Genomic DNA, 27,467 nt, shown 5'->3' with positions numbered 1-27,467 from the left:
TCACTTTAATCTCAATCATATGAGTTAGAGAACCATGAAACAAAGTTTCTACCAAGTATGCTGACAGATTTTTAGTTCTAGTGGCTCCACAGGGCATCACTACAAGTACACTGAGAAACTTTTCTTATTAAAGATTTCTGAGCTGATCCGTTTTCCATTTAAGTCAACATGAGCAGTATCACCATGAAGAACTCAACACTTGCTAACTGATACCATACACTCATCAAAATTATTTCATTTGTAAGCAAACAAAAAGTTGTGGTACCTCCAACACCATCGTGTGGTTACTGCTGGCACAGAAAAGCCATTTGGTGGCAGCTACTTCGGCGCGTTATGTCACGTAACACCATGTCGGTTCGGGACTGACAAATCTAAACATACGGTTTGAAATATTGGGGGAAATTTTTCCTGGGAAGATGGGGCGAAGAGGCATGGAAAAGCCTCTTTCTCTCTTCTGAGGCCTTTAAATTTTCTGAGTGAAGACATCTCAGAGAAGAGCCATCACCTTACCCTTCGTTTGGAGGGGTCTGTGGTGATTTTAATTGCCTCAGTATTACTTGTAAATGGCCCATAATCTGGGCAAATGAACAAGTTCTTGTTCTTTGTTTTTAAATCCTGAGAGAAAATCTGGATATTTACATTTCTGATCCAAATATATAAAGCTTAAGGCCCTGATCCAACAAAACACAGAAGCATTTCCTTAACTGTAAGGAACAAGCATTGATCACAAAATAGATCTATTCGGGCCCTTAAAGAGAAGTATCCACCTATTTTGGTGGCCAGAGGCTGGTACCAGTAAAGCAGGAATTGCAGAAAGAAATAACCTATATCCATTACAAAGTAGAACAAAAATGAGAAAGCTGGTTCTAATAGCAATATCTGTTTCCAGGAATTTCAATTATTTGAAACGCATCATCTCTGACACCAAAAAAAAAGGTTCATGAAGGACTTATGAAAAGAAAGCTGGATCAGGCTGGCTGGATCTGCTCGGGATCCAAGTGATATGGTTCTGTTGTGTTACGAAACAAAATGGCCACATTTTGCTCTCATTTACATATATGTCATTCCTCCCAAACCAGGGAACATTGTTTGTCTGCCTGAAGACAAAAAGAAGTTGGTTTGCTATATAATTACATCCATGATCCATGAGGATCCTGATTGTAATAAAACAGTCTGCTAAGCGACTATACCACTGGAGATCTTTAAAAGACTTGTTAATTCCTTGGGGGTTTATCATGCAGTAGCCAATTTAGGGACAATTCAGTTACTAGATTGCTAACAATATCGGTTTCATAAATTCAGGGGAGTAAAATGAGCTAAAAAATCTTCTCTTAAAGAAGTGAAAGCCTTAACATAAAGCCGCCTTTTTAAGCTACTCTCTTACTTTGCCCTCTGCCTTGCTCCTGAAGCTTTCTGTTGGTAGAGTTTCTCTCACTTAGGTATCAATCCCATTAGACTGCTATATTATATGGTTAAAACATTGATGTAACACAAGCTGCTACAGCAAATAATTGAAGTAATAAAATACAACTGCAGTTATTTGCTCTCTTGAATTGCAGGCAGAAAAAAGGAGACAGGGTTTTTTAAATGACCCCATAGTGTTGCATGCAGACAGCAAAAGTTTTTTTTTATTTCTTTTCTTTTATTGCTGTAAAACTTTTTTGAAAAAAATACAGTGTAGTTGTAGTAACATGGGGTTTTTTTCCCCTCACAGGAAATGCAATTAGACTACATTGTGGAATTATACCTTCATAATTTTATTTAATAACCATAACTATTTTTAAGCAAGAGGGATGTTGAAAGAATCTGAAACTACAACTACCTCTTCCCCCCCCCCAAAGGAACTTAATGGACTTAACTTTTTTTGTGTGTGTGTTTGTGAACATCTCCTCTAGGCCAAGACTCATTTTGTCAAGTGTTAGCCCAAAGTGTTCTATTAATGGCTGAACTGTAAAGTCTGACTAAATGGGGTTTGCAGTGGAAATACTGCCAGCTCCTTGTCTGTGATGGCATGTGTACTGTACTAGGGCACAATGCCTCACATCCTTGGTTTATTCAGGAAGAAAAGAGAGGATTTTTGTGTCTATCTTTTTATCTTTTTCATGGCTAGGAGGTGGATACCCTCATGTGTGAGCTTCCCTGAATCTGACTCTGACCAGGGGGTATGTCAGGACCTTCATTTTCTCTTTGGCACAGAGTAAGCAACAAAGACAGTCAGCTGGCTTTAAATTTCTCTAGACTTTTTGTTTCAGTGTGTACAAATGTCAACTACTTGATTTACAAAGTATATTAACATTATTTTAATATCTAGAAAATGTTGTTTGATTCTTTTTTATTTCATAGGTTAAGTGGTTTATTTTATTTATTAAGCCTATTGAAAAAGATTTTATGGAAAATTCTGAAGACAAAATGCCCTGTTTCTTTCTACATGTTCACTAATAGATATATTATACAATGCTAGAAAAAGGCAAAAGGCCAAACTCATCTCTGGTGTAATTCCAGTAAAAGCAATAAAATTACACAAGGCATGAATTTGGCCCAGGCATTGTAAATGTTACTCTGGTGCACACTGAGTGTCTGCTTGTTGTTACTGGCAAGGCTTAAAATACAAATCCCCCTTTTTTTCATAGAAAAGGATACATTTCTCTGGAACAGATTAATCAATGAAACAGGTATCAGGTAACTATGACAAAGACGGCAACTGGTTCAAATGCCTGCCTTTTTAATGTTTTTTTCTTCTTCTAACTAGCTTACAGTCTCTGCTTTCAAATGTTTTAAATATATATTTATTCTCTCATTTGTGCATTGCCATTGCAAGGCTTTTATTATTTTTTTTTTCCCTGCTGTTGTCTCCTTTTCTCTAATTTGTCTTGTATGCCCTTCCGTGATGTTTCCTGTTGACACTTCTTGATATTTTTTCTAACTCAGAATGTGGCTTTCTAGCAGACACAGAGGCCCCAGAGTGAATACCCTTCAGAGCCAATTCTGACTTGGACCTTGCACAACGCTATTAACTGGCTCTTACTCTAAGAAAGGTGGCTATAGCAGGATTGCCTGAGCCTGAAGACAGAAATGGTTGAGGAAAGCTTGCCAATATGTTTGCACTAAATTCAACCACCCTTAATTTCCACTCAAAAGAAAAATTAAAAAAAAAAAAAAAAAAAAAGCCCCAAACATTTTAAATCACGAACTTGCAAGGGCTTTTCTCAGAACTTTGTTGTTTTATATTGCATTCATCTGTACATTTCAGTTTATGCGTGTCGGCTACTTTCAAGTAAACATAGTTCAATGCCCTCAGAAACAGTTTTCTTCAGCCCACTAGAATTCCCTGGAAAAAGGCTTTATCTGCTGAACTGCTGGATATTTTTGTGTGTGTGCAATTTTTTTTCCTATCAGTTTGTTTTGTTTCCTTTTTTTTTTTTTTTTTTTAAATTCAGTGCATATAAAAGTTGGGAGCAGAAGCCTCTTTGGAACAAGATAGAATCATAAAAGACTTCAGGAATCTCATCACAAGCTAAACAGTACAAATTGCACATTCTTCATGGAAGTATTAGCTTTTAGTGCGTGCCTGGATCCAAGCATAATAGATTATCCCAAAGTGGGAAAGAATGAACAGTACAAAATTAGCAGAACTGGGAGCTCAGATCATTTGGTGGAGCAATATGATCTCTGTACTTTCAGGGTACTGAATTCTAAAGCCACTGGAAACAGTATGTAAAATTATATCAGAGTAAGCAAGGAAGCATGTGTAGGCCTGGGATAAGGAAAAAAAAGTTTGGAAAATACCTTTCCAAAGGAAAATAAGTACTGAAAATCAGTGAATGAGCTTGTAGGAAACAAACTGCTATTCGCGAACAATTTCATGCTCCGAGGGTAGAAATATGCTAAAAGATATGACAAAGAGAAAACACAAATAAAATACATTTCAGTGGTTGTTCAGGGGCCAAGTGCTGTTGGAGAATAATCCTGCACTCAGACAGAAAAATAAAACTGCACAGGATAGGTCGGTCTCCTGAGGTTTCCCTTCTTCTCAAGGAAACCTTGCCAGAACAAATCCTTTATGCCACCGGCTGATGGGTTTGGTCTAATCGTGCTGGGAAGTAGCCCAGGAACACTGTACATTTAATGGAAGCTCAAAGATGGTGGTGAGCATACTCTGGCAAAACTACCCTGTACTTTCCGACTGCCTTCTTCAGGTCCTCAGGAATGGGAATGAATTATTTTTGAGAACCAAATACATTAAAAAAAAAAAAAAAATTGCTTAAGCTAAACACACCCTGGAGGAGCAAGTCGCTGAAAACAAATCTAATAATATGGAATATTACAATATATAGAGGGATAGAAACTGCTAGAGGTTGTATATAGTGGCTGTTAATACATACCTTGGCTGCACAGGCCTCCTGTCTTCTGCCATCCTCACCGTGCTCCTATAACCTACTAACTACACCCCACCACATATAGTGATCCCAGCACAGGAGTCATCAGCTTTAGGAGGTGTTTGGGATTTTTTTTTTTCAATTCTTCTGCAGTGTTTTCTTCCATTAGAAAATGAGATGGCATTAAACTGTTTTAAAAACTCATTTTTTCCTAGCTATATAAATATATTCACAATACTTTATATTTTTAAAACTCATTTCCTCCTTGCTGAACTCCTTGAGATAAGTGAACTCTCCTCTATGTAAACTTTCTACCAGAATACTGACTACCTTTTAAGCGGTATATGATTTAGAAGGTAATGAAATATCGCTTTCTTTTCTTTTTTTTTTTTTTTATAAATAGGTTTTAAAGTGCTTTTAGCTGCACTTTAGCTTTTAGATTAAGAGATAAAACTGATGAAAGGGACATAACCTTCTGTCACAGGGCAGCATGGCATTTGGGAGGTGAGGTAGTTTAAAATACCATTTTTATCTTCATTTCTCTTCATCAGGATGACTGTATTTCTTTATTACATCCCATAAGGTACTTTATCTTTGCCCATAAAGACAATTTCTTCCTCAAACCCTGAATATTCTGCAGTATGAGACTTTGTGCGCGTGTGTTTCCGCAACGACATTATGCGTAATCAAATCACAGCTACGGACATTAAAGCCAAACTGAGTCTCAATTTCAGGTGCTTTGGCGTGTCAAACTTTGGACACCTTTGAGAAATCTGATTTTCAGAGAGCAAGCTCTTAAAATTTCTTTCAAAATCACGTCTTTTTTTACGTTGCACAGCCAGCCCCTAAGTACCTAATGGTGACTTCTGAAGTCTCGCTAGCACACCCGGTCCTACCCCAGCAGCTCAGCCCCCAACCCAAGAGCCCTACGCTCAGGGATTTTTTTGTCATTGCTCTTATTTATCATGATTTGTTCACTGGGGCTCAGAGCAACGCAACCCAGTAAATAATACATTGGACAAACAGAGAAGATAACAAAAGGAAATAGTTAAGGTACTATAATAATTTTAGCCATTCTTTTTTCAGGTCACTATAATCTGCCCAAAGATAACTAATTGTTCAAAGTAAACATTCCACTCCGACCACAAAAGGAATCCATTACACAAACATATAATTCACAGTCATTTTTAGTGGGTTGTAAACAGTTTGGAATGAGCATAAAATGGGACAAAAATCAAAGTGAGCATTTAGAAATGAAAAAGTGTTTGCTACAAAAGGTCAGTCCCTTTACTTGGCAAACTATGTAGAAAAGCCTGGGAAAATGTTGAACACACAAGCAGTAAGGGAATTTTAAAGCCAACAACCTCCCTGTTTCTTTAAACAGACATCGGAACCTATAACTGGATCCTGTCAAACAAACGACAGCAAAAAAACATAACAGCTGCTAAGAAGTAAAGTTGAAAGATAAAGTTTTCTGAGCTAAGAACCTTCTCAGAAGTGGACTAAAGGTCTTTCTTAAATCTTTAAGCAAGGTTATGGATCCCAGGGTGGCTTTTAGGCATTGAATCAAATATGTAATTTTGTGTATCATTCCTGTCAGAGCATCCTGTGCTCCAAGAAAAGCAACAGAAAACAATGTCTGCAATGTCCAGTTTAGAATGGAAACGGTACCTGTAATCATCAGCTTTGCTGCCTGCAGTGTCATTTTTCAAGTCATTTAGGCTGATTTGAGAACACTAACTTGGTTTTGGGAATGGAGGGAGAAAATGAAGGACGTTTCAAAAGAGGGATGAAAGTTAAATTATATTTCCCTGGAGCATTAGTACTGTATTTCTTTACAAAACCTGAACTACACTGGATACCCTCAGTAGGTTTAGGAGACTGACTGCTCAGGGTGTGTCATTAGACACAGAGACAAATGATCATCCCTGCAAAAGAGTTTAGTATCAGACTGTTTTCACACGATAAAACACTACTATGAGAAGTACTGGATGGCATTTTGTTTAGGTGCAATGCAGACTGATATTTTTATTATTTTTTTTAATGCGTTCTACTCATGCCTTTCACATATTTTAAAAAAAGGCAAAAAAAAAAAAAAAAAACCCACCAAACCACCCAGGACTTTTAAAGGGTCGTGGATAACAAAATAAATAGGCGACTCAAGAAATGACTGGAAATAATATCTGGCCTAGAAACACCAAAAATCTTGCAATGGGCCCCACCCTTGGCAGGAGTGCACAGCATGTGAGTTATAGTACGCTGGAAGGCTTGTCCCAGGATTTCCTTGCTGCACCGCTCAGCTCAGGGTTGGGGCTACCCATCAGACACTTTCTGGGGACAAGAAAAAGGGTGGAATACAGATAGAAAAAATCAGGTCAACTGGTAGCCCCAGAAAAGCCCCACCTACATCCGAGGTACATGTTGATGGCAAAGTAAAAGACTACGTGGAAAAAACAAGGAACACACTGTTCCAAGAAAAACTTTTCCTCCAAGTCCCTGAGAAAGTAGAAAGTCAAGAAATGTTAGAAATCTTTGAGTAGCCACTGTATTTCTTCAATCTGATCATTGCATGGTTCAGAATTACTCCCTTATCCTCACCAGGTCACATCACATGCATGGGAGTTTTTTTTCTATTTAGGATATTGCATTAGATACCAAGGGTGCAATGCTCTTTGCGTAGATACTATTGACTTCAGCAGCACAGGTCTGTATAGCTAAATACTTGGGACAAGAAGTTCATTAAAAAATATGAATAAATAAATAACACAGGAAGGAAAAAAAAACATGAACTTGCTTAAAAAAAAAAAAGTCAAATGTGACAATTGTCTTGCAAGTTTACAAGAACAGGCACATTTTTATTGTCTATCCTTATTAAACTCCACTACCAGCTCTGCAAGAAGGCTGAGTAAATGTAGAAAGACCCTCTGATCCCCATTCCTATCTCAGTAACTACAAATAGGAAAAGAAGCTGAAAAAACGGAATCCACTCTTGAACAAGTAAATCCTTGTCAGAGAGATAAATATGCATTTTGGTGGGAGAATTTTTAGACCAAACCTCATAAAGAACCTCTGTCCTGAAATGGTGAGTAAGCAAACAGTAGCCTAGGGGATAAGTGACCAAAATCTGATCTAAGTTGCCGCAAAATAATTTCAGACCAATTCCTTTGATTTCAATGTAGATATTAATTTAAAAATAGTGTAACTAAACAGGAAATCTTGCCAACAGTTAATGACACCCTCTACATTTTTAATCTGTGAGAGAATATTACTACAGTTGGCTATTGTATGTAACCTCATCTACACAGGAAAATGTACTAATTAATACGGTTTATTCAGATCGCTGCTAGACTTTCTTTCTGTGCACGGTGATAATGTTCTAAAAATCAGAAAACCAAAAAGAAAATCAATAGGTAAATAATAATTAAAACCTCGAGCTGATAAATAAGAACACAACCGTTCAGCAAAGCATGAATGTTTTGTAAGCGACATTTAGGGTTAGTCTCCTAAGGTCTTTTTTCCTAATAATCCTTTATCTTAAAGGAAGCACGCAAGTTAACATTTTTGGTACAGTTACAGTATGTAGATGATATATTTTCTAAATAGGAAAAAAAGCTTTTCTACAACAGCCAATATGCCAGCTGTACTGAGTATCTAGGCCATCTTACTAAGACTATGAAAGTAAACATACAGTTTTCATTAAATGTGCCTTTCCCATAATTGGTACATAAGTATTTCCCATGACTCTGCAGTTGAGTATCTTGGCTGGAGGCATATCTGGCCATTAAGAGGAGGGCTTCAGATCTGTTGAGTCTCAGCCATGCCGGGAGACTTGGCACCTCCACATACTGCTTCCTAATACCAACCCCGGTATAAAATGTCATCAGAAGCTTGCATAAACATTGGACTTAGCTTCACATAAATTACTGCTGTCCTGAGATAGTTTATGCCAGAACTTAGTAAAAACAACACTTTGAGTAAATAGAATGTGAGTAAATGCAAGCATCTTAATCCAAGAAATTGATAACAGAAAAAACTGTATATCAAATATAAACTCATAAATACGGTGATAAAATGAAATTTTTATCTCATGCCATATGATTAGCTTTTATTTACATATTAGGCTAACTAAAACGGGGAGACTTCTCAAGTCACAGCAAGTTTGGAGGAAACACGAGAACAATAATGCAATACTCCAAAGAAGGAAACCCTTGGAAGAAACACTGATATTTTCATTTTCTTCTGTGAAAATTTCTCTGATAATCACACAGCTAATAAACATCTAATAAGGTTTCTTGGATTTTTCTATTACAGCTCAGCAGTGCAGAGACTTCAGGCCTCACTTCTTCTGGAGGAGAGGTCAGATACCACAAAACATCTATGAATTATCTAGTACATCTTTTGGAGAACCTGTGCTAAGATCGTAACCGAACAGTCAATTAGACATGTTCTGCATGGCATGGCATTTTTATAATCTAATCTCTGCCTTTCCTTTTCATGTTCTGAATTTCTCCTCACAATTCCTCCTCTATTAATAGTCACTTCACACATTTCCCCCTTTCTTTGTCTCTTTCTTTATCCAGCCTTCCTCCAAAGAAACAATGCTACTATCTCCCCCTACTGAACGATCTCCAGTTTGTTAGTCTCTGACTTCCTGCCAATCATTCTGGGAATAATAATATCCCAGTGCTCTCTTTGCTGTATAATTAAAGCATGAATTTCCCAGAGTTTGAAACTCCAGGGTAGTTTTATTGCACCTTTCACTATAAACCCAGGTAGCAATGATGGAATTAAAATAGATTTTTCCTTTGTGGTTAACGGTCTAAGTATCTTTTTATTTTTCATTGGTTCTCTTGTTCTGAGACTCCAGTATATGGCAGCGACAATGGGTTCACCCAGCCTTATTCTGAAAATAAATTTTCTATCTTTTGCAAGATATATGTTTCCCCAGATCCCTGGAACAAGTTGTAAACTTGTAACAGATGGTGATGAAGCCTCACATTTTTATACAATACATTTTAAGATTCTGCATCTACCGCATGTACCTTCCAAAGAAAATGACCTTCAATGAGAGAAGATACACTCTGCAGAAAGGAAGGCAGGCAACGGTGTTAAGTACATCTTTTTTATACTATGAAAATCCTTCTTCTTAATCAAAACTTTTTAATGAGCATGAATACTGATTCCAATATTCTTACAGTATTATGGCTTTTTAAAGTAACTGTAAAAATTAGACACCTGCACGCATTAAAAAAAATATGGTCACACTAGAATATAACATTTATTTTAGTTGAATACAATTCAGGACTTAGGAAAAAGCATTGGCATTACACTCACCAGAGACTTCAGAACGAAAGTTACTGACATTTTATTGATGTTTAGCATTTGCTTACCCAGAGAAAGACTAAACCAACAACATGTCAAACAAATTATAAGGAATAATCAGCATGAATGGGTTCTATTAGTGTCTTATATAAAGAAAATGAAGATACAGAATGTGATATAGTTCAGTTCATAACTATATTATAAATGGAACTGCTTGCCTACCCTGGCAATTCTAGCAGAGTTACAAGGTTAATGTTTTGATTACTAATAGAGAAAAAAATAGTGTCAAATATTAAGGTACTCACCTCGTCTTTCAACAGCTTTTATACACAGTCTTACAAACTGGGGGACTGTAGATTTCTCGTGTTCACAAACCAAGTGCAAATGGGAGCCAAAAATTTGATCTACGTTTGGAAAAAAAGAGGAAAATACATTAAGGCATATTAGTAGTAGTGGGATTTTTCTCTTGTCTGAGCTTGCATATTAATTAAAAACTCAGCTATCAACGATGGAGAGACAAAGTTGGAAACAAATCCTTTTTGAGTCCTACAGGACATTGGTTTCTGCCACAGAACCAAACGTCTCAGTGTCTGCTGCCCGTAGCACTTGGGTACTTTGCCCTGGGTTCAAGTTTCAGTTGCCATTTACACCTTCACCTTGACCTTTTTGAGGCTGGAAGGTCTCTGGAGTTTGCTTGGACCTGCCGTAAAAAACTGAAGGCCATTCTAGAGATAGAGCTCCATATCTTGTTGAATCCAAAATCCTACATGATAACTCTTGGTCCAACCCTGAAACTCATATTGTTGGGTAGCCTGTCTCTTCCATGCATACGGAGATTCACTCTTGCCATAGAGAACTGTAGGGGTGCAGGGGTTTCATTACTTTAACTCATTAGGACTTAATACAATTTAATCTCATCGTTACGAGAGGCTTTTTTATCATCAAATTACCTGTTTAAAAAAATAGAAGGTCCTAGATGTCTTTGGATGAGGATTGCACTTTACACCAAGTTTAACTTCTAATTTGTATTGTTTCTTTGATGAATAATCATTTAACTAGATAAAGTTTATGATTTTAAAGTTTTGATCAAGTTTGAATGTTGATCTTAAAACATATTTATATAAGCAGGTTAAACTCTTAGGGTAACTAATTAGCTTCCTCCACCTCATTTCCACTCTGTATATTTGAGAAATTATGAAAAGAGCAATCAGTAATGAGGACGTTGTCAGCTAGAATCAAAATGAATCAAGCAGATGAGAGAAACTACTCAATAGGAGCCAGTTAAATGCTCAAACAATAAGAGTGTACTATGATCATTTCTCCAAAGAGACAGTCTCCATATAGCATTTCACCAGAGTACTACATTTTCAAAATTGGCGTAGAGGCCTTGAAAATTTTTATGTAGATAGCTGAAGGGTGCTAGCACCAGCCTGGGCTCTGCACAGCAAACCCAAAAAGCAGAACAGCAGGAGCTCCTGCTGTCCTCTACAGTTCCCACGGCACTGGATGTTTCCTCCATAGTGGGTCCCACCATCTTCCACCATAACCAGTGCGAGTGCTTCTTCCTCCGAGCAGCGCCCCTTTTCCTCACCAGCAGGCAAAAGCCCATTTGTTTGTTTTCCGCTTCGCAAGGAGCTTCGCTTTCCTATCGTTAATCACTACTATTTCTTACTAAGCTTAGATTTCAAGAGCAACTCGATTGCCTTTTCTTTCTTAGTACCCCAGACTAGGGAACAATCAGGGAAGCAAGGTGGGGTGCATGGGACGGTTTGGATTTCTTGATACGTAGCAGGGAAGTTGATTCCGGCACCTCCCAACGCATGCGATCTGCATTCTGGTAGAGTACATCAAAGCCTGAATTTAAGTTAGTCGGAGTTTCGGCTGCAGAAGGGATGGAGGACTGGGTTCACAGAACTACACTGAAGAAGGTTGTGTGCATGTGTGGCGTTAAGCATTAGCGAACAGTCTGTTACATGTTTTGGGGTTATGTTTCTGACAAAGCACAGTCTGGTTACATTTTCTTCATAAAACATTTATAGCTGCCTTCAGTGGTAATTATATATACAGAGATTTATGATTAAAATGTACTAGCACTTCCTCTTTTGACATCTTAATTGTTTTTTTTAAATTTTAGCAAAGACCTGTCAAATTCTTTGCATAATATGGAATGGTCTCCAATGTAAATTATGTTAAAAAGAACTAAAAATGTGTCTTATTTAGTGGACAAAGACACTTGTAAACAATTTCAGAAGCAAAACAGGCAAAGAACTGTGCTGTGTTTAGCAATACATGAAGAACTGAAACAAAATTAATGCATGGGTGTTCAGCAGCTTCTCTTCTCTATTACAAACTATAATCAACTTACAGGTTATTTTGCAGTTACTCTTTCAGTCCCCAGTATGAATGCAGAATACTTGGTATTCCAGGGAAGAAATTTTGAAAAGGCTGGAAACTGTTTTGCAATTCTCACCTAGTCCATTGCTTCTTTTCTGGGTGCAGATTCTGTACCTTCAGCAAAATGTTTAACCTCATTTTACATACCTTTCAATATATGGATATGGTCACATTCTGTATCCTGCAGTTAAGCTTTAAAACACTTCATTAGAAAATAGGCCCTCAGGATTTTTGTCTTGAACGGAAGGGGCAGCAAATCAGCATTAACAGTTGCTGGGCATCAAAAGAGTCTATGGTAAAACAACGACACACAACTGCTTTGGATCTATTTTTTTTTTCCCCCTTTCTAGAAATTCATGAGTATTTATAAGTACATGATGTCACGAGTCATCCAAATACTCTGAATTCTGCGTACTCCTGAACCGCAAACTCCGTGACTCTCTCTGGTCAATTGATTTTTTGCTGGATCTGTTTCTGTACATAAACATGGGAATGGCAGTAGTTACACTGCCATATTTACACTCTTAGAGGTCACAGGGATAGTTGAGGAAAACTCAGTTAAGATTTGTTTGTGCAGCATTTTGAAAACAAGGAATTATAGGAACGGCAAATCACTAACTTTTGTAAACTAGATTTATGTGTAACTAAGATTAAAATATTACTTTCTTATTCTTTTATAGATGTGTATATGTACTTTAAAACTAGTTGAAGGGGAAACTATCCAGGACATTTTTTCAAAAAATAAGAACTGCTCCCAAAGGGGTAAAAGAAGCAAAAAAGCCCTTGTTTGATTTATTTGTGATAAGGCCCTTCAAAACTTCATTTTTTATGACTTGAAAAAAAAAAAAAAAAAGATGTACACAACACTCCTAACCTCCTGTTATGACAGTTTATGTTTCCTATCCAGCTTATTTAACTCAAATGCCTGGGAAATAGACACAATTACCACCTTATGGAATGCTACTTAACTTTAAATGCTCCCCTCTGAATAGAAATCCACTTTATCTTCTCAGAGTTATTCCAGTTTCTCAGGAATTATTTCCTCCATAGGCTCCTGAAATGCTCTTGTTTCATCATTTAAAAATTTAAACTAACAATTGTTCAGAAATATCTTTTATTAGAACAAAGGCAATTCCCATACAGTGGATTCTGTTCACAAGAGCTCGTACAAAGGAGCTGCATACTATGCCCATATACAGCTTTAATCATTCACTCTTTCAGCTGTTATCAATTTAAAACCAATGAAACTCCCACACTGAGTCCATTTGAGCAGTCAATTTTAATATCTTGGGGCATCTGTAGTTATTCTGAATTGGCTGCAAAAGCAGAACTAACAAGTTAAGCTCTAACCATAAGTCTACATCAGGCTGGTAAACCATACATCAAACACAGACAGTTAGTCAATACTGTAGTATGAAAAACCAACAAGCGTTTTTAAGAAGAGCAATATATTCATAATACGTTTGGTGGTATGGTTTACATTACACATCCCCGATATCTGCGCACTAAACTTTCTATTTAAGATGGTGGGGTGTGTGACAGCTTTGCACATGGATATAAAATGAGACACCAGAAGAGGAGGGAATGGACGTTCGCGAGTTGTATAATAGAAAATGATGATTACAGCCGCAACGATTGCTCGTTCTGGTGAGCTGCAAGTTTTCCCTGAGCCTGACAGAGCTACTTTTTTTTTTGAGTAGCTCTCGCAGGCTGCAGCAAAGCCACTAATTCTGAGCTGCAGAAATCTAGTCTATGGGAGACAATACTTCTGGAAAAGAAACAATTAAAAAAAAAATCACTAAAGCCACATCCTCACTAAGAATGTCATTGTTTAACTGGTTTTGGTGTACATGGATGAGATGTGGCCACACTTGGAAGGAAGTCATACTTCAGTGTTTTTTATTAAAAAAACAGGGAAGGGCATGGCTAATATTCCCATTTCTCGCAGAGAAGCTCAAATTCTGACATGAGAGGAGAAGGTACAATGGTGTAATGCCCAACTTTTTAGATATCCAAGTAATTCAGTGCCTTCCAGGAACAGAGTTAACCCTGCTACAGCTGGATTTTGAACTGCTGGACTACCAGAGCTTTGTATCAATATCTGTTTGTTTTCTTTGTATCTGTTTGAATGTTGGGAGGGAAAAGGGGGAAAGAGAACAAGAAGGCAAAAGAAGAGAGGAACGTACGGAGAGAGGGACAGAAGTGTAGGCACCATAGCAGTGGATTTTTTGGAGAGGGAAGGGATGCAGTTGGGCCATATTCTGAAAGGTGACTTCTTCTAACTGCTCAGTCTGTAGAGTCAGACATATTAAATCAGACATTAAAATGATGCTGATCCCAGACTGGGGCTCCAAATAATGTCACGACGCTTTCACAATAAGCGGGCCAGGTCCTCAGCTGACTGAAGTCAGCGAGGTTGTCAATGGAGCTCCTCTGATTTATGCTTGCTGGGAATCTTGCCAGTCCTTTTAACTTGGAGATTTACTATATATCGTTGATCTGTGGTGGTCATCAATTTAAAAAAAAATTACATTTGTGAACAGTTACTATTAAGTGGCATATGAGCTGCCAGATTTGTTTCACATTCTCAGAAAATAGAGAAGTACTACAGACACTGGTCTCTTTTAAGAAATTATGGTGGTTTACTGGGGACAATAGCTCATTTGAATTCAAAGAGAGTGAGTCTGCTGTACTCCTCAAAACAGGTCTCCAAAAATGAGATATTTTAAAATTAGCTGAATTATTTCTGACCATCATGTCAACTGAAAATATCACTTCATCCAGTGTTTGGCCATCCACAGGATTTGGGAAACGTACTTCCAAACATCCATGTAGTGGTCAAAGAAAGAAAGAAATACCCTTGTGACCCACTGTCCCTGCAAGTCAAAGGAAACTTTTCCTAACTTTCCCTAAGTTATTATGGGCACCAGATCACTTGCTTAATTCCTGCAGAACCCAGAAGAATTACAGAACTCGCCAAAGGTAGGTCTTAATCTACTCTTCCGGACTTCTCATGAGCTCTGCACTCCTTACACTGAATGACTCCAAGGTCCATTGAGACATATGAGACAATAAAGACGTTTTCTCTTGTCTGGAAATAAAATGGTTGGTGATCTCTGTGCTGCTATCTGCACAACCACCAACATATGCTGAGCCCTGTTCTATAGGCTATCAAGCCAAATCACAGCTAGTTCCTTTCACTAGCAATTGAGTGGCTTTTATTTTCATCTTGAAACAGTTGTAACCATTCCAATTTTTATGCTGTTTTGGGTTTTGCCTTAACTTACGAAATAAATTCAATGAAGTTCCTTCAGTGTCTAGCTTCTGAGAAAAAAAAAACCACCCCAAAAAACCCGAGATTAATTTCTTGCCAGCTGCATAGCTGCATTTTCCTCATTTCCCACAGTGTCATTTATGTTAAGTTGTTACTCATGCTTTTTTACCATTTACTGCATTTTGTGTATTTTGTGATAGTCTATTACTAACACAACCACCATAGCTTTCAAATCACAGTTTCACAGAAGCATTTTTTTTCTGTGTGTGGACTAGAAAGGCTCAGAAATCAGGAAGTTAGCAGGCCAATATCAAGTTGAAGGTTGGCAATTCATTTTGGGTAATATTAAATCATGACAAAGCTCAAACATAAAGATCAAAGTTCAATTATAGACTATAAAGTAGTTTTAAAAGATAAGATTTATATATTATTTTTCTAGCATATTAGTGCAGATTCTGTAAATTCTGAGAATATTTCAATCCCAAGGAACTGAGGACCCCTGCCCTAGCGTATAAATTTGAACTCAGTTATTCTCGAAATAACACCGTTAAAATGGCAGACATGGAACATGCCTCCTATTTACAATTTCTAGGTTTGCGTGCATGTGTGGATATATGTATATGTGTACATAACTGTGCATATAGACACATACACATTACGCAAAAATACTGTATTAGACACCATCTCAAAACCAGTTGGAAATGCTTCTAGACCAAAGATGTTTTGTGTAAGCATGTGTGAGATGGAACGAGGAGGACTGACGATCTTCATTAGAGCTCTCACTGGAGCATGAAAAGCCCCAGTCACCAGCCCATCGCGATGAATGGAGCCAATGTGCTGTTCCCATTTGGCTTCTTTTATGCAAAGGACTAGAAAGCAAATGGGACAGTGATGACAAAAATAACTTTTTGTCATGTAAAGCGTCGTCGCGTCTTCATTTTCAGATCAACACGCAACTAACATTTACACGTTGGTCTGCTACATTTCCTTGTCTGATTATTATCCTCCTACTTGTTATTCTGCTCATTTGTTAGTGAGGAGAGTTGCTACATTCTACATAAACAAAGTTTTGTTAAGAGTTAAATGACAATCACATAATTTCTAGATTTCCTGATAACAGTGTTGGCAGAACAAAGTACCCCAGGAGATCAAACTGCTATTTAATTTTGAAGCCTGTATTCCCAAATTTGGTTAATGCAGAGAAATGTGTCGAGTCTTCTGGCCAAGTGTGTACACATCAGCGACTAACAGAGCACAGAACTGTGTTTAAGTGAACTTACCACCTTAAAATGTATTTACTTATGACTATAATTTACGTGTTAAATTTATTGGAGTTTTGGTTCCAATGTGACATACAATGTAAAAAATCAATATAGATTTGAGAGCTTTATAGTGCCCCTGGCAAATATGAATAGCACTTGATGAAAAGTGAAGGTTTTCACAGCACCTACAGTGCCACTGCATTGGAGTAATTAACACCACACGCTTCATAGATATTTATATCAATTCTCACTAGCACACAGAACAGCTCTTTGTCAAAAATTCGGTACCGAGATGTCCTGCAAGGCTTTAGACACACTTTTATTATGAGCCCCTATTTTAAGGGATTTACAATTCTGACAGAAGTATTTCCCTATGGGATAAAAGTTAGTATGCATGTTCTCAGAGCTGGAGGAATTTTTTCTTGTAAAAATTGGTTAACATTTTTTCCCTTAAGAAACGAGCAAATAAATAGTTTTGAGAGCTTTCTGCAACCATTTAAGTCACCTTTAGAAAAATAAATAGATGCATCTTATAATACAAAATTTGGCAAGCTTTTCATTTTTAATCTGGATGGTTGCATTTTGCGATTTAAAAATATTCTAATGTGAGCCTAAAAATTAACATTTAAAAGTGGTCTCTCTATAAGCACTGCAACTGCATTTTCATAACATTTTAACAGATTAAGGGATAAACTCTGGTGAAGACAATGAAGGAACCTTATCAAATGAGCATTTCACATAGACTTACCGTAGATTGGAATTAAGCCGTGCTAACGAATCCTGCCTCATTTGCATGGCCAAACCTAATCCTAATGAAACTTCATGGTAGATAACTAACATGTTTTCTTCATGGTAACATTAGTTTGGTAATAAAACTGTGCCGGGTACCCATTCTGAATTACTGTGTCGCAAATTGTGCAGCTTTGTTATCCATGGAAGACTATCCCAGGTAGAACCCAGCTATGTTTATGAATCAAGAGCTTAATGCAACTGTAGCCAAACCCCGATTCATCTGGCTTTCCTAGAGAGATATATTAGAGGATGGATTTGAGTTATGCTAATGAATCTGGATTTGTTAGCAGGGATCACATCTGATCCCTATGTAACACCACAGGAGATTCATCAGGCACACTTTATTAAACTAAAAAAAACCCCCTTAAATCCAGAAATTAAAAGACTATAAATTACTCCTCTATTACTGTAATAACTGAAACAAACTAACAAGATGCATTCATATCCCACCCTCAACCCAGAGAGTGCTTCAAAGAGGCAAAACCCTCCAATGTATTGAAATCAGATACTACGAGTGTGTAAGGACAGATCCTGAAGGGCTGCTGTGTGAGTGTGCACACTTCACACACATATATTTATGTATAAACGACATTTTTTTAAAGGTTTCTGTGGCAGTTAGAAGCAGAAGCCCATCACTAAGGCACGTAATGATTTCATAGAATGAAGACTTCCTTACAGTAAGCAACACTGAACTGAACATTTCTGCACATATCTAAACCGTAAGAACTTAATTCATAAAATCTTCTTCCTTCGCTTCAGACATGGGCCCAGCTGGTGTTTAACTCTTGTGGCTGCTTGAGCTTTTGCTGGCTGGGGTCAATCTCTTGGCTCAGGACAGACAAGTTTAATACGCACTAGCAACACCCCTTGCCATTTTTGACACACCACTGGAAAACTCACACTCCGCAGATTGACAGGGGCTGCTGGCAAAATGCCCCTTTCTAGTCAATTTGCATGTGCAGTTGTGGGTTTCACACATAATAATTTGGGAGTGCGTAAATTTTTAAAGCATTATTCCAGACAATATTTGAAAACATGGCTTTGCTCGGTTATTAGTGGTCAGAAGCTACTGCCTTCAAGTTAACTACCAGCTTCTTAGCAAAACGCTTACTCCTTGGATAAACTAACAAACACGTTTTATCAAAGAAACAATTTTTTAAGGATATGTGAAAGTGATGGCTGGCCAACTTAGCAAGAAATTGGAGTAGGAAAAAATCACGGATTCAAAGCATTTATTATTCACTGGCACGTATTTTAAATTGTTAAAAATGTGTTTTGTTGGCGAGTTAGAAAAATCATGAGAGAAGACAGCAGAAAGTATTACAGCCTACCCTAGAAAACAAATTAGTCAGCACAGCATCTGAAGTTCCTATTTTGGATTCTAAAATACAAAACTATATCAACATTCTTTTCTTAAAAAGAAATGGAGTTGTGCACTATGTTGATTTGCAATGTGCATGGTGAGTGCCTGTGTTAAACGGAGGGGCTTCTACCACGTGCACACCAAAGCAGAAAAATGCAAGCAGTACTCAGGTAACACAGAGATAGATGTAACCATACGTTGATTTTTTCTTTACAGTTCAGCATTGCAAGTTTTATGAGATACAGCAAGAGAAACATATCTAAGAAGTATTTGTCCAATGCACTTATTCATTTAACTGAGAATGAGAAATTCATCTGTGAATTTTTGCTTCTTACTCCAAAAAAGTGTATAAGACTGAACACACCTTTAATAAGTCCCTTTTCTTGCAATGTTTTCAAGGAGGGTCGTCGGGAGATAAACTTCTTTAGTCTGCTTTTAACTCGGTTTCTGTCATTTGTGTCAGAGGCACTGTAGTTCAGTCTGAAAACTAAAGGAAATCAAAAGAAAGAGCTTCAGTGAGATGATATTTTTAAACTAATAGTAGTTTGCTCAAATATCCTTAGAAAATAATGGCCATAGCCACCCTAATAAAATCGCGTAGTAGGTCAGCAGTGTAGCTGGTTGGATAGTACAAACCATCTGATTAATACTTTTATGAATAAACATGAAGAGTACACTCTGCTGGTTATTCACAGAGTTGTATTATTTATTGCCCATAAGTATTGGGATGGCGACCGGTTTACTCATGAAATGTTCACGAATCCCACAAGTTTCACACAGATGATTTTTCAACTCAAACTCTGGACTCAACGTGTACTATGCACTATTAGCTATATACTACTTGTTATGAGCAAGGATGGATGGTTACACCACTAGTGAAGGACCAAATTCTCTTGCCAAGATGGATTAAGCGTTATACATATATTTAATACAGTTATAGAAAACATGGCTATATGCCATGAAATGTGTGCAAGATGCATTAATTTATGGAAAGAAAAGTATTCCTGTCCTAATGATTATATTTTATTATATTTAGGCATTTACCAAACTGAGAAACATTTTGAGCTCAATTTATTCCTGCTCTGTGTCAAAAAGACATAGAACCCAGCTGCAGAAAATCCCCTGGAGGAAGTTTCAAAAGCATAAATTTAACTTTTTCTCTGCTGAGGTGCTTACAGGGCACCATCATAGCTATCAAAATAGGCAGTATTAGTAGTAAGGAGAAACTCAGCATGCTCCAGAAGCCGCAGCGATGCCATGGGAAGACCTTCTCCAAAGCTTTCCCTGAACAAGTAGATTTTTAAAGTTTTCTAGGAAGTCACCTGAGCCTCACCACCCTTGAATAACCCTTGTCCCATGTCCTGGGTTCTCTCAGCCTGCCCGTTCCCCCAAATGCTGAGCAGGCTAATGGGGCTGCCAGAGCCGCACAGCCTTCCTTGCCCAGGACCTCCAGCTGAGAGAGGGCTGGCTTCTATTTCTGAAGAAAGAAGAGCTTTCCATCTTTTCTTGAAAATCAATCAATCAATCAAGCCACCAAAACACAGTATTCCCCACAAGCTGAGCTCGCAGGAGTTGCTCCATTGTTCCTTCGACAGATTTTCTAAATAATACCCCGGATAATTTAGCTGCTGCTACAGAGATGCTCCCTAATGTCCCCATCCAGACTGAATCTCCCCTATAATGCGGTGATCTTCACATAGAGGATCCAAGGGAACAGAGAGAACAGAAATAAAATTATGATCAATATTATCAGGCTATTCTGTAGCAAGAAGTTTTGCATAAGTTATAAACAGAACCAAAATGTTCAAAGGTGCACAATTATAAAAACAATGGCAAGCTAAAATAACTGGTTAAGCAAATGTAACAACCCTGGAATATTGTGGTTTACATTACAAATCTGATTTTAACAGCCAAACTTATAAAATGGTTTACGCTTTGCTGTTGTCAAGGGAGAAAAACTTGCCAAATTGTTCATTTTAAGTAAATAGAACATAGCCAATTAAGGAAAGCAATATTTAAACACATGCCTGTGATGATCAGAGCATAGTTTGCTTCTGATTTCACTACTGATTTTAACAGAAGAGTGCTCCATTTTCCCACAGCACTAAAATGACCCCACACATACTTCCACAAACTAGTAATCACACAGGACAAATAAAAGGACACTTTACTGGAAAATACACAGCTTGGTACAATAATCCATCACTTATGAAAAATAGAATTCACATTTTTTAATGGTAGCATTCTTGGAGTGATGTATCATAGAACATAAAGATTAGCATTCAATTGATGGTTGGTGCTTTTTTAACATTATAGTGGAGGACTTTTTGTTCGAAATTGAGCAACCCTTGGCAGGGACAAGCTAAAATTCCAAGTCACTTGGCTGTGCTATAAAAAGAACAACAAATGGATGTTTCTAATTCTGCGCCTTAATGGTACTTTGAAACAGTGAAGTGAATTGTATTTAGTTTGGGGACTCTCTTGTTGCTTTGGGTCATTCTGTCCATAGTGATTCATGTTTAGGTTTGTTTTTTCCTGACTTACAGTGAAGATTCCCCAGTGCAAATGATGCAGGAGTGAAAACAACTCTTAAGTCACTTAAGATGCCTGCCACATTTCCCATTCTGCAGGACTCCAAAGCGTTTTATGCCCACTTGAACTACATGCTTAGCTCTGAGCATACACCAGATTTGTTAGGATATTCTAACTGAAGCGAACGTGGTCATACTGTGAATGGTAGGGTAGGGGATCTATGACTTGACAGCAGGGTAAAGATCCCTCTGTTTAGAAAGATGCATTAACCCAGCTGGAAGTTTTATACCTGAAACAGCAATTATGGTGTTAAAACTACATCTAGAGGTAGGAATAATTATTGTCATGGATACTTATGTATGTTCTATGTTGAGTTGTATAACAGATAGTTAAAAACAGCAGCAAAGATAATTTTGATGAATTTCTTATTTTATTCTATTAAATGTGTGTGAGTCACCAGAGGGAAACTCCAAGCCTCCCAGAAATTCAAGGGTTTAGATAGCATGTTCCAAAACCAAGCTTAGCCAGAAATATTCTTGTTGGGATTTCATTTAGAAATATTCCTTCTCTTGCCAAACCATTCTTCTCGCGATATCCCCAAATTAAAATGACTTTGCTATTATATTTGGAAATACAAAGAGGACCAAATGTTACTTCCAAGAGGAAAAAAAAAAAAGGTATTTATAAAACTCAAAAACCACAATAAATATTTTTTGGAGTACCTTCCTTTTTAAATTTCAAGTTCTGGATTTGGTCAGAAGAATCCTCCATGAAAGAGAGCTGGCAAATGTCAAACAACATAAAAAAGCGGAAAGCAGTTCCATACTGAAATAAAATAGGACACTTAAGGACCTAAGTACAAAATAATAGGAAATAGAATCTACTGCTTGTTCTACTTATGCTCCCTGGTATAAACTGCATAGGTGTGCCAATTGATTCATTGTACTGAATAAACTCGTATCTTCAATCTCTGAAGCTACTCACACTGACATATCCACATAAATGCTTCAAAACCGACACAAAACAGACGGATAATTCCCCTCCCTTTGCACAGACTCTTCAGTTAGGTTCTTCTCATATTGCACTTAAAGTTTCTGAGACAGAAAAAGGAAACAAATGCTTGCTCTTGTTGGGTCAGGGCCTTTTACAGTACATGTAGAGGGGAGCCCAACAGAGTCCAATATTATGCTAAATTTCTTCTGCCAGCACAAGTGGGTGCAAAGTCATTTCAATCCAGCAGCGAAAACATAACCTGAATACTGGCTGACTTTCACACTTGGCTGGAAATCAAGGTGGACCCTCAGATCTAGAAGAGCATTTCTGATTACTTTGGTCACTTTATTCGGTCCCTATTTATCCCACAGGTGGGAAAGGTTTGAAGGGACAAATGAAAAAAATGGCAGGATCTTTTCCTCAGACAATTTGCTCTAGAATTAAGATATATTAAATTACAACAGCTTTTCATTACACTAGAGAACTGTAATAGAGATTGGATACAAAAAGAAAATAGTATAAGCACATCGTTAGCCATAAAAGAAAGAACACATCTTTGGCCCTTAATGTTGGATAGCACTGTAATAATATCAGCTGAATTAGGAAGGATAACTGTAGGCTAAATTCTCTGAAAAAAAAAATTGCACCAAGGAAAAACTTACCTGTCTGTTTTGGGGCCTATATAAATCTGCTGAATATTTATTCAATGCCACAACTCTAGCCTTAATATTCCTAAACCCATATAAATAACAGGAATATCATGTAAACCCACACAATAAAGTCTGTACAAGAGTTTTCACCCAAGAAGACAGGTGGAAGGAAAAAATTAATGCATTACCTCCAAATCACATGGCTCTGCAGAAATAGTACCATCAGAGTCAATGGAAGTTTGAGATGTACAGATGAAGAATTACTTGCTATAATTTAATGCACTAAATTGTATGTATGATGCAATGAGAGTAAACATACTATAATTTAAGCAGGATTAAGCAGCGGCTAACACATTTGCAAGGTGAAGTTACAAAAGCCTTTCTCCAGGGTTTTGGCATGGCCACAACTAAAAGAACCAGGCAAGGCTCTAACCTTTTCAGGGCAATGATCGAAATTTTTATGTGGTTACTTTCTGTGAATTTAGTCATGTACCTAGACAATATATTTCTAGCAGACTGTTTTTCCTGGGTGTGATGTTCTGGGCAGAGCCTGAATGATTCAGAAAGTAAAATGTTTTAATATGTTCTAAACAGCTTCATATTTTATTGGCAAGATTTTGTAACTCCATATAATATGATCTCACATTCCTTCCAATGACTTTTATTTCACTCTTAATTTGCAAAACATTTCTACATAATCCCAAGGGTTTACCTATGATTAATTCCTGCCAGGTACAGTATATCTGAACACTTCTAACGTGTTGAAAGCATTGGTTTTTGAAGAACTATCCATTAATGACTTTCTGAACTGTGACAATGGATATTGACAGTGCTTGTCAGACTAAAGCACTATTGATTGTCTCACATCATGTGTATTGCAAAACCAATTTCTTCCAAGTACCTCTTCCTAACTGAAATACATTATTATGATGCCTATCTGTTTATTATAACACCCAAAATTATCGTATCTAATTCATTTGGATGGAAGGGGCCCATACAGCATGAAGAGCAGCAGTGGGAGTGGATAAGGCATTAAGAGATTCAAATAACTTTACATTTGTACCTTCTCTTCCATCAGTCTTGTTCTGCCAGAAAAAAACCTACAAGTAGTCTGGACCATGCAAATTTTTTTTTTTAATACATTTGAGGACTTTCAAATTTCAGGAAGTTCTTAGAAAAGGAGATGAGTTGTAGTATAACTATAACACCCATAAACTGAGATTTAATAATTCTTTTCCCAAGGAATACGAAAAGTGACAAGCTTGACCATTCAAAATACAGACTACACTGACCAAAATCCTAGCTGCAACTTTCTTAAAATACGTGTGAACAGATCCATGGGCTTAATTGTGTTCTCTGATGTTTTAAACTAATCATTTTCTTAAGTGCTTTACAGACTCACATCCAGAGTCCTCAGCAGCATCTTGCAGGACTGAATGAAAGCTGAGATGGCAAAAGGGGAGGTAGAAGTAGGTCTCTCTGACTTTGGATAATGAAAGTGCCAGTCTAACAGCTGAACTATCACATATGTGTGAAAATATTAATTTAAAGGAATTAATTAGTTAATTAATTAATTTCGAGTAATGGGAATGCTTAATTGCTGAGTGTCTCATCCTCCTGAAGAAATATATCTTAACATGCAGAGGCGTATGACTATGCCTACATTCCAGGAGACACTGTAAATTAAGAATATATAATGACTCATGACTTCAAGTTTTACTGGGTTTCGACTGAACTCAGAATTCAACATTTTTTCAGATTTTTTTTGGTCTGCAGCAGACGTGAAACTACTGCTAGTCCTTTAAGGAAAAAGCAACATGCATTATCGCCTATATAAATGGTCAGTTTTTCAACCAGCACCAAAGATTTGCGAGTTGACAAAACCAAGCCCTCGCCTCCTTCCTTTTCTTTGTGATGCTCTGAGATGGAGTCAATAAAGTCTGCTCACTAAGGATAAAGAATTCACTTCACCTACTTTATTGAGCTAAAGACTTTTGTCAGCCAGACTGTTTTACCCTTTAGTGAAACTCCTGGCCAGGTCTTATGAGTTATCCCCATGCTATAATTACTATATCTTTTTCGTAAAAGAGTAAAATGAGAGGCAGATACATGGTTTGCTTAAAGGCACCACACAAACACTTGGTGGGGAAAATGCAGGAATCGGGCATTCCCCTAATCCCTACGTTTATGATAAACTTTAAAATCACAGATTTTGTAACTAGAGAGCATAGAGCCAAGAACTGCAGCATCTGGTGACAGAAAGGGTATCACCAGCTGGGAGATGCTAGGAAGATTTTGTTGACATGGGCACCCAAGGACCTGAAGTCATTCAGGTTTATGGCCTTAAAACAGATATTTGCCACAGCAAGTACATCAGCATTTACAAATGTTTATGAAGCAAGCTCAGAAATAAACAATAGGAAAAAGAAAACAGTGATTATATAGCAGAAATAACTTTTCCGTAATATGACAGCCTAACAACTTAAGTGCTCGGTAGTGTCATTACACTTTGTGAAATTTGTGTGCATTAGCAGTAAATATTCAATAAAATGACTATATAATTCGTATTTTGCATCATGCTTTTATGCATATAAACTTCTAAAAAATTTTGTCCCCCACTAATAATAAATGGAAATAAATGAATAGTGTGTTAAATATCACTACACACTTATATTGTGAAACAAACTGGCACTCCCCCCACAGCTTTTCTTGGTGGTATTTGTACTATAAATATTTAGAAAAGTAAAGCAATATTTCTGAGTATGTGTTGGATTTATAAAGGAAGATCATACCAAACTAACCTGATATCTTTCTTTAACAAAATAAATGGGGTTTTTTTGAAAAGGAAAATGCAATAGGCCAAATCTATCTGGACTTCATTTGTGCATATGATAGGATGCTAAATGGGAAATTATTGGTTATACTAGAGAAGATGCAGAGAATTAAAACAGTAACTGTGAAGTGACTAAATAAGGTATTAAAATGAGCTTTGTTGAAAGGAGAACTACTGTATTGATGGCAGGTTACCAGTGCAAGTCCTTAAATATTCTTGGAACTGACCTTTGTGTTTTCATTAACGACTTCAACAACAAAAGTAGAAGAATTCAAAAAATACTTGGTGACTACAGGCTGGGAGGCATCAGCAGTTGAGACAAGAACCGGGATATCAGACTAAATCTTAGTGAATTTGAGACTGGAAGTTGGAGAAACCAGATTAGACCTCATACTACCCAATATATGATCAGAGAAGGATTAATACAACATACTTCCCTCTTATGAGTGTGCAACCTTGGACACTCAAGTGTGGAATGGGAATTCCTGCCAGAAAAGGTGCAGGCAGCGGCCGTGAGAAGTACCAGCAGAACGGGCTGCTGAGCTTTCAAAAGCAAACGGGGAGCTTGGCGTGTTTGGCCAGCTAGAAAATGGCTGAGAAAGGCTGTGATTGTTCTCTACGAATTTGCTGGTGGGGGTGGGAAAAGGAGCAGGAGAGAAGAGGACAGCAGGGAGGGAGAAGAGCTGTTTAAACTGCAGAACAATGTTGGCACAAGAATAAATGAGTATAAACTGGCCATAATACGAAGTTCTAAAACACCCTTTCAAAGAAGTCGTGGTGGCAAATAAAATTAAAGAATTTAAGATGAAGCTTAATAAATTTAAGAAAGGGGACACAGAACACGGTACCTTGTGACAGGAGGGACTGGACTAGATCACCCAGGACATGCCAAGCCTTTCTTTCCACAATGTTTTTGGTATTGTAACAATATTAGAAATGCTATTATAGACACTTAACTTGAATATAAAAACCACAGTGCCAGAAATCAATGGGTTCGTTTTATTCATACAGTATGACCAGTTTATGTTCATCTAATGTAAAACATGTGGGACTTGGATGAAATCTGCTGCAGTACACAAAGTCAGACTATTCAGGCTCTAGGAAGAGAGAGTACAGCGTGCCTGGGAAGAGGAAACTGGTCTCTCCAAGCTCGTGTCAGGGATTAGGACTCTTGACACGGTCTCTTTGCAAAAAGTAGCTGCAGCCCTTTCTCCCCCTTGAAGGGAAGAGGGCAGTTTTGTACGAGCAGGGATCGCTGAGGACTTGTCTGATCTAGAGCCTAGAGCCTCCTTCAGTACCTGCTTTCTCTAAATTTTCAGGTAAAGAGTGACCTAATTACAGCTGAATATGGGCAAAAGGCAGGAGCATGATGAAGATGCTTTTTGCATTTGGTGTACTTCTCTCCTTTAGAAACGATTGCTAAAATTCCCAGAAAAATGCTCAATAACTTGTCTAACACATAGGAGTTGAAGAGTGGTCCTTGCCCTTTGCTACCTGGGTGATTCAGTGCTGCCCTGTTCCAGTGGTTTCAGCCATAAAGTCTCATCCCACTCATATAAAACACGATAGTTATTGAGGGGAAAAAAAAAATGCAATATTTGAATTAATGACTTTTGAAGTTGACATATATAATATAAAAATACAATTTAAGCAGATTTCCCAAAAGAAAACAAACA

General features: G+C 37.5%; 1 protein-coding gene across 2 annotated transcripts in view; it reads right to left on the bottom strand.

Annotated features, from left to right (window-relative positions):
• Positions 1 to 27,467, bottom strand: part of ARHGAP15 (Rho GTPase activating protein 15) — a 337,681-nt gene that overhangs the window by 118,397 nt on the left and 191,817 nt on the right. For both annotated transcript variants that reach the window (XM_010575190.1, XM_010575189.1), the window contains exons 10-11: positions 19,148 to 19,270; positions 10,004 to 10,102 (exon numbers count right to left, since the gene is read on the bottom strand). In XM_010575190.1, the coding sequence (XP_010573492.1) occupies positions 10,004 to 10,102; positions 19,148 to 19,270 (222 nt within the window). The remainder of the gene's footprint in view (positions 1 to 10,003; positions 10,103 to 19,147; positions 19,271 to 27,467) is intronic.

The sequence above is a fragment of the Haliaeetus leucocephalus genome, unplaced genomic scaffold (genome assembly GCF_000737465.1).
Source record: "Haliaeetus leucocephalus isolate CR32 unplaced genomic scaffold, Haliaeetus_leucocephalus-4.0 Scaffold451, whole genome shotgun sequence".
Taxonomy (NCBI): Eukaryota; Metazoa; Chordata; class Aves; order Accipitriformes; family Accipitridae; genus Haliaeetus; species Haliaeetus leucocephalus.
This window is presented reverse-complemented; position numbering and strand designations above follow the sequence as displayed.